The sequence below is a fragment of the Mus pahari genome, chromosome 5 (genome assembly GCF_900095145.1).
Source record: "Mus pahari chromosome 5, PAHARI_EIJ_v1.1, whole genome shotgun sequence".
In the NCBI taxonomy this organism is placed as follows: domain Eukaryota; kingdom Metazoa; phylum Chordata; class Mammalia; order Rodentia; family Muridae; genus Mus; species Mus pahari.
This window is the reverse complement of record NC_034594.1, coordinates 129,061,520-129,070,053: the sequence shown is the minus strand read 5'-3', so window position 1 is coordinate 129,070,053 and position 8,534 is coordinate 129,061,520. Positions and strand designations below refer to the sequence as shown.

Sequence of the window (8,534 nt, the reverse complement as noted above, 5' to 3'; positions counted from 1 at the left end):
AGAATCTTGCTGGCATGAGCATTAGTATCTAGGTTTGGTGGCTGATGATGGGATGGACTCCCGAATGGGGTAGTCTCTGGATAGTCCATCCTTTCATTTTAGCTCTAAATTTTGACTCTGTACCTATATCCTTTCATGAGTATTTTGTTCCTTATTGTACCATAATAACTGCAGGGAGTTTCTATGCCTCTTAGCCCGGTCTGGTTCCCAAATAACTGACACAAAGGTCTGTTAAGTTTATCAACAAGCTGCAGACCTAGGCTTGCAGGTTCTGAGCTATCCCAACCCTCTAAGGCTTTCTACTTCCCAGCCAGAGGACCTTCAATCTGTATTGCCCTGGCTCGCTCTGGTCCACATCCTAACCCCTATCTCCTGACAAATCCTCCGGGTCTCTCCCCATGGTCTCTCTTTTTTCCTGTGGTCCTTCGATTCCTTCTCTCTCCCTGGGACCCCTGGCTGGGATCCAAAGTCCAACCTTCCTATTTCCTCTGCACAGCTAATTGGCTGATTAGCTCTTTATTGACCAAAGGACGGTGGAGAAGAATGTTTACACAACACTGAGATAAAACCAAAGTCATCGTGTACTCAACTCTGTGTTGATTTCTCATCAACATTTGAATAATACAAGGATAGTCTTTACCCACTGCACAAGAACATCACTCCAACAAACCCTGTTTACTTCATGCCTACTCCTAGTGTGTCCCAGCCTTCCCAGACTTTTTTAGTTCTCAGGGCCTTGTTCCACCAGCCATTTCCCCTCCCCCTTCCTTCTCCTCCCTCTTCCTTCTCCTCCCCTCCCCCCTGCCCCCATGTTTTTCAAGCCCTGGACTGCTTCATTTCTATCAGCACCACCTTCTCTCAGCTTACAGGATTCATCTCAGACTTGTAGGAGGCATCTTCCTCAGTAATCAGCAAACACACACACACACACACACACACACACACACACACACACACCCCTAAGAGCCAGGACTGCTACATGGAGCAGGAGCTTCAGCTGAGAGAACAATGAGGCCTGAGAAGAAGTTAAATGAAGGTGAGCCTGCAGTTGGGGAGGGCAGAGTCCTGAGGGGCTTTGGTGGTACATGATCACATTTCTCCATGTTTTCAGATCTTACACATCCTTCAAGGCATCAAGCAGCCTTACTTAGCTGCCCCATTCCTCAGCTCTTGCCCCAATTCTGGATCCGACCGCAATGCCTTCCCATGTATTCCACGCTAAAAGTCTTATTTTGGTGGAAGCTAGTCAATTTAAAACTATGTATCTATTTTCAGGCAGTGCCAGAAAGATGCTGGAGTCACAGGCAGGCACAGGAGGGGCTGGAGATAAGCTGCACGGCTGTGGAAGGCACGGGTCTCACACACAAACCCAGGAAGGTCCGTTAGGAAGCCAGTACACCAGTTCAGCCTGAACTGGCACAGAGAACAGAAGACAGAAGAAGATCAAAAGAATCTGAGATATTTCAGCCAGAACAGCTTGGCACCTCTGATCACACTAGTGTGTAAATGAACCACCTGAGACTTTTTAAAATGCAAATTCCCACTCTTTAAGCTCAGGGTGAACAAGGGATGCCTTGTTGCAAGCACAGGCCCATACTGCTGGTCCACAGCCAGGTTAGAAGCAGCGAGGCTGCTTGGTACCTCTAAATTCAGTAGAAGCTGTAAAAGCAATGATAGATTCTAGCTAGCCTGTATAAAAGACACAAAACCCGGGTATTTTCTTTATAAGCTCGAGGCCTCGGTCAGGCAGATGTTGGAGCTGTTCTAACTTACATCCCAGCCACATGTCCCTTGTTATTTGCTGTTTCTCCTGACCACTTGCTCATGGTCATGAGCTGCTTCCTCCCCTCTCCATCTCCTCTCGTCATCATCTTTCCTCTTTGGCCTATATCTGCCTACACCTATCTACTGCCCAATCACAGGCTTTAGCTTTTTATTGACCAGTTAACTTGGGGAGGAAGGTTACATAGCATCATTTGGTGTACGCGATGATCTCCTCATGGGGTGAGCAACCAGATCTTGGGGGCCAGTATTTAGCATTTGAATACATAGCAGCACCAGACCAACCCCAAGCGGGCACCTGGTGGGCAAACGGTACCTTTGAGTGAAGGAATAGGTACCCCTTCATCCAGGTGACCACACAGGATTCAGGGCTTGGTAAGCAGGGTGCAGCTGAGGCCCAGCTGCAATGGAATCATGGCAGATAGGGACAATTTAGAACAAAATAGTGCCTTTTTCCTGTGTGTATTGAGTTTGAGATAACAGTGGACATCCAAGCGCTGTGTTGGGAGTAACATTCTCTTCCCAATATCTCTGTCCCTTTTGTTGTCTTACAGGTCATCGCTCCCTTCACTGAATGTAAGTCCTTGAAATCCTCCCTCCATCCTCAAGCCATGAAGCCACCACTGTCCAGCAGGGGTGTGGTTGGTGTCCCCATATGCCTGGAAGCTCAGAAACCACCTCTCACTGACCTGCCAAAGGCCTGAATGGCCTTACCCACCACCTGCCTCTGTCCTATTCATTTGACTCCCAAGAACCAAGACTGGTCGTGGCCTTCTAGGATCCAGAATGCTGCCTGCCAGCTCCCTCTGGGCTCATGTCCCCAAAGTTTCAGAAGCCAATGATATTTGTGCCCAAGAGAGAAGTGATACAGAACCTGGCTTTTAGGGGGAGCCAGGCTAGGGGCAATTCCAGGCAAATATGTCAAAGCTGCAGGGCAGTGCCTCATATGTAGAACACGGATAGGGAGTAGCTGTCTCAAAAGGATAATGTGACGATTCCTGAGGCATTGTGGGAAATGGGGAATACTTAGCATAACTCCTCACAGTCAAAGCCCTTCTGGTATTTCCTCTTAGAGCTATGGGAGCAGGAAGTCAAGATGGAGGCAAAGACAGAAGAGGAATAATAGGGTTTGTTTTGCAAGCGTAAGGACTTGGGTTCAGTTTCCAGAGAGGACCTGAGTTTGCTTCCTAGATCTCACATTTAAAAAGAGCCAGATGTGATGACGGGCATTTGTAATCCTAGGAAGAGAGAGTCTGAAAACAGGCAAATCCTGGGGCTCCTTGGCCATCTAACCTAGTCTCCTTGGCAAGTTCTGAACTAGTAAGAGGTTTTGTCTGAGAGAGAGAGAGAGAGAGAGAGAGAGAGAGAGAGAGAGAGAGAGAGAGAGGGAGGGAGGGAGAAAACGGGTGTGTGTGTGTGCATGTCTTTAATCCCAGCATTTGGGAGGCAGAGGAAGGTGAGTTCAAGGCTAGCCTGGTCTACAGACCCAATTCCAGGACAGCTAGAATGACTTGGAAAAACCCTTTTTCTAAACAAAACAATAATAATGATAGGAACAACACCCACGGTTGTCCTTTGGTCTTTACTTGTACCCCACATACACACAGGCATGCATATATACATAATAATAATAATAATAATAATAATAATAACAACAACAACAATAGTAATGATAGTAACAGAGGAGGCAAAGAGAGAAGCCAGGTGACACAAGGAGGAATGGAGCAGTCAGCGCTCTCTGTCTTTTCCCTCCTGCAGCCGAGGCCCCCACCCCATCTGGGTTAAGCATAGCAAGTCCTCTCTGCCTTCAGGAAACCAATGTGGGCCTGGGTCCACTCAGCTCCTGTCCTCCTGTCTGCTGCTCTGCAGAGAATGTGGACCAACTACTACTCCTCACTTACCGGCATACATCTTTGCAGAGTTTGATGGGGCGCCGGGCGGATGACAGCGGGAACGGTTGTGATCACTGGCGGAATCCTAGCTACAGTGATCCTCCTCTGTATTATTGCTGTCCTGTGCTACTGTAGGCTCCAGGTCAGTACTGTGGGCCTATGGTCAGAGGCTAGGGGGACACATGAAAGCCACTTCTCCGTGATGGGGGCAGAAACTGGAGGCCCACTTTGGAGGCAATAATACCCAAAGCCGTTAGAATATGGAGTATAAGTGAAGGAGGCTGAAAATTGAGCATGTTCAGAAGGAAGCTGTTCATCACCCCCAAACACACAGACAGACAGACAGACAGACAGACAGACACACACACACACACACACACACACTTTCTGCACCCCACAGAGGCACCCCAGAGTGTCCTGGAAAGGCTTAGGGCTCTCACTTTTACCTCTGAGTTGGTGGCCTTGGTAGGAAAGTCACCACCCTGGGAGACAGAGAACTGCTGAAGCAGCCTCCCACCCTGACCTTGCGTTCCCTGGCGATGTGTCTCCCTCTCTGCTTCCCCCCCCCCCCCCGCCCACCAGGACACACTGAGCAAAAGGGAGAAGCGCTGGCCTGGTAAAGCTGGGAGTCCATGCTTGTGGGATGAGGGTCTTTAGTACTAGAGCATATTTCTCTTCCCCAACGAAGTGGCCGGCATGAGGTCCCCAGGAAAAGGCGGAGGAGGTTTTGTTCCTGTGTACACTCACTAGTGATGGAGGAGGAGGAGCTAGACCCCCTCCTAAGCACTCCTCTTCCTTCCCCCCCAGTATTACTGCTGCAAGAAGGGCACAGATGGCGAGGATGCTGAGGAGGAAGAGGAAGAGGAGGAACATGACCTTTCCATCCATCCTCGAGTCCCCACCTGCAATGCCTGCAGCTCCCAAGTCCTGGACGGCAGAGGCAGCCTGGCACCTCTCACCAGCGAGTCCTGCAGCCAGCCGTGTGGGGTGGCCAGCCACTGTACCACTTGCTCCCCTTACCGCACCCCGTTTTACATACGGACAGCTGACATGGTGCCCAATGGGGGTGGAGGCGAGAGGCTCTCCTTCGCCCCTACACACTACAAAGAGGGGGGAACCCCATCCCTCAAATTGGCAGCACCACAGAATTACCCGGTGACCTGGCCAAGTTCTGGGCATGAGGCCTTCACTAATCCAAGGGCTATTAGTACCGATGTATAATCCTTTCACCCTGATCTGCACACACCCAACACTGCTGTCCCAGCAGGAGCAACGGAGTGGTGGAGGGGACCCTCCAATAGCCCCCCTCCCTCAGAAACCATTTCAGTTTCTCTGACTTCCATAGCAGAGGTTCAGTAGGATATGTACAATTACATGCGTGAGGACCAGGGCAGGGTCTGTCTCCAGTCCTGTGGCCCAGAGGTAGGGACCTGATAAGTCTGCAGTGTCACCACTTTCTCTCTGGGGATTTTCTCTCTGACAATCAAGCTCTATAGGACCCCTTCCAATAAGCCCCAAACCCTTTGCTTTGATGGGCTGTGTAAAGACGTACCAGGGAAAGCTAAGCAAAGGTTAGGGAGACTTCCAGAGGCCTTGGGAGATGAGGTGGGCAGACCTAAAAGAAATGGACACAAAGGGTGAGGGTTAGACATCCCAGAATTTGAGAGGAGAGAGGAAAGGATGTTAACGGAGCCCCTTGGGGTTTGCTTGCTGGAATGCACACATGAGCTAGATTACACTCCGTTATTTACTTGGGTTGCCTGCTCTGACAGGAATATTGAGTTCTGGAAATGCCATAGCTGCTATCTAGTCCCTCCTCATGAAACACATCAAACTGATGTGCGCCACAGCACACGACTGATTATGGGGACTGTAGCAAGAAGAGTCTATATAACCTTGTCTCCCCGTCAAGTCCTTTCTTAAGCCCCCTGCTGGAGAAACCTTTCCAGGTTTCAATCACTATAGTTCTAGAAGCCAAGTGAACAGATAGATCTCATTGATTCTTCGGCCCATCCCTCCATGCTTAGCCACATAGACTCAGTCCTCTGAGGGTGGGTGGATGCCCATTCCTGGGGTGGGGGCTGGTTCCCTCTCATATTCATCACCACCAAGAGCCATATGGCTTTGCCTCCTTCAGGAGCTGCAGAGCAGAAAGGTCCAGAGTACCAACAAGTAAGAAAATCTGACCCTCTAGCAACTGGACCCAGAGGCAATTAAAATGGCCAGTCTCCATGGCAACCAGAAGGAGGGAACTGAGGTGATGCTGCAACAGTTAAGTTCCCACACACCTGCATAAGCTCCTCCCTGAGTGTCCATCTGTGATGTGACTTTATTAACAGGACATTTTATCCCACCAGGGGCTGTGGCCTTCTCATCTGAGTTTTGGGGGGACCTCCTGAAGGTTGGCTGTGTCTTTGTAACTAGATTTTATGCTTGCTTGCCCTCCTTCGGCTCCTTACTCTCCAGTCTCTTGGTAATGAGCTATTTTGCTGTATTAAGCTAGTCTCGAGTCCCAACACCTCCCACTTTTCATCAAACAGTGGCCTTATGGGGTTTTGTTGTTTGTTTTGTTTTGCTTAGTTTAGTTTTGTTTTGTTTTTGCATTTTTAGTACATCTACACATTCTCCAGTTACCTCCATGATTCAAGGGTCACTGTCCCCACTTCTAAAAATTAATGCCTGCACATTCCAGAGTCACAGAATGCTATGGAGGGTGGACTGGGAGATGGGCTGTTTTTTCTCCTGAAATCTTGTTGGCTGTTGGTTGGTCAGTCTGACAAAGAGCAGGGTGCACCTCACATGTCCAACAGTAAATAATGAACACAGGGTTAAGAAGCAGAAGACACTCTCTGCTCATGTTCTGTCCACTCCTTAGCCCCTGGGACCAACGCAAAGCTTGCCTGGATGGCCTCTAAACATCCCTTAATGTCCCACAAATCTGAAACGTCTTAGACTTGCTCCTCAGCCTCTTCTGCCTTCATCCAGGCCAGGGCTGGGTGGACTCTCCTGCTGACTGATCCTGGGTACAGGGACACTTGTTGTGGGTTAGAAACCACAAAAGGGGTGCTGGGAGGTCGGCCCGACAATTAGAAGACAAAAATCGTTTGAATTGCTGTCGGGGCTAAGGCTCGCTCAATTGATAGAGCTCTTGTCAGGTCTGCACAAAACCCAGGGCTCAGACTCCAGCACTGCATAAACGCCGGCACGGTGGGCGCACCTCTCTACTGGGGAGGTATTGGGGAAAAGTAAGAGTTGTTCAAAGTCATCCTTGGCTACATAGAAGTTCAAGATCAACCTGGGCTACCGGAGACACACACACCCTCTCAAAACCAACCGTTTGTTTAACGCCCTACTGAGCAACCTCAAAAAGGCAAGTACAGCCACTGGGAGCCTCAGCAGGAGGGCTAACTTCTCCCTCTCCCGGTGCAGAGGGATAGCTGGCTCTGCAGCTGCTGTGCACCCAGTCCCACCATCTGCTTATCCTGGGCCATGTGCAACCCTTTGACTTGCTGCTGGGCCTGGCAGCTCTCCCCACTTCCTCACTCCCAGCCCAGTGCCTTGCCCTCCTGCTGTCCCACAGCTTCACCCTAGATAACAATGCCATCATACCCATGCCTTTGGGTAAACCAAGAGAACCCAGCCAGCTGTAAGTCACTTTTCTACTAGGGGCTCTGGGTATAAAGCACTCTTTGCCTTTGTGTCTCCTGCAGCTTTCTCGGTGCAGCCACAAATCAAAATCTGGATCCCAGATGTCCAAGGGGAGGGGGAATACACACTGCCCTTCAGTCCACATTGTTCAAGGCATAGGTTTTACCCTAAGCTACAGGTCACCTGACCCCCTCACTCTTCACTGTAGCATCATGAGCTCCATCCTGGGGAGGAGAAGGCTCACCCAGCTCAGTTCTTCTGTCCCATCAGCTGTTGAGTCTGTACCATGAGATACAATTTTACACTCTTCAAACTGAACCCTAAACAGGCAGAGAAGGAGTCAGAGGCCCGGGGAATAGCCAGCCCTCTCCGCCATCCTTCTCCACATCACTCCGCTTCTCCTGCTGCAGATTTCTTGTCTTGTTGTATCTTTGGTAACTTGGAACACAAACCAAGCGAATGTCAAAATAAAGGAGAAATTTTAAGTAGAAACCCCAGAGGGTCTTCCTTCTGCTCTTTACCCAGGGTGGGGCAACTGTGCACGGTTTGAAAATGAATATTCATCTGAACACCGGAAACATCCAAAATCTATGAACTCCCTCTCCTTTTTCTGCTCACACATTAACAGAGCTCTCACAAAGGTGACCCAGCAAGGGAACCCTCTTTGCTGGGTCAGCCATCACAACCTGGGAGCGTTTCCTGTGTCACGGGAAAAGGGGCTTTAAGTGTGCCAGAGATAAATTCTGGGTTCCAGAGAAAGATACTCCAATTCCATCTGAAGTGACTAGGCAAGGCGAACCCTACTACAGATCAAAACTTTACTACTCCGAAGAGCAAACACACCCAGACAGGAAGCACCTTTGGTTTTTGTTCTCACTCAAGGGGTGACTCTTTTTCCCATTACCTGAGGTCCTCACAGGCCTATTCCATTGGCTTGTCTGAAAGGAATTAGTGCACAGGAACTGTAGAAGCAAGAGGGAAGGGCTCACTGCTCCAAGGAAGAAAGAACCCGCTCATAGCTCTGGGTCTTCGAATTCCCAGAAAACAGCAGAACAGCGGGGCCTTTGCGTAAACAAATATTTAACTGGGTAGAAGAGCTATTAAAATGCTTGCATAAAAGTCGTACTTGGTGGGAGAGATAAAAAGATGTGACTTTTTTTTTTTTTTTTTTTTTTATTCAAAACACAAGCTTTGTCGGACCTTCGGGGCCCA

At 49.4% G+C, this 8,534-nt stretch overlaps 1 protein-coding gene across 1 annotated transcript in view; it reads left to right on the top strand.

The window, feature by feature from the left end:
• Window positions 1-7,710, top strand: part of Fam163a (family with sequence similarity 163 member A) — a 12,775-nt gene extending 5,065 nt beyond the window's left edge. Inside the window, exons 2-4 of the mRNA XM_021199273.2 lie at window positions 2,337-2,358; window positions 3,702-3,816; window positions 4,482-7,710. Coding sequence (XP_021054932.1) covers window positions 3,724-3,816; window positions 4,482-4,895 — 507 coding nt within the window. The 5' untranslated portion in view covers window positions 2,337-2,358; window positions 3,702-3,723 and the 3' untranslated portion in view covers window positions 4,896-7,710. The remainder of the gene's footprint in view (window positions 1-2,336; window positions 2,359-3,701; window positions 3,817-4,481) is intronic.
• Window positions 7,711-8,534: the final 824 nt, after the last annotated feature.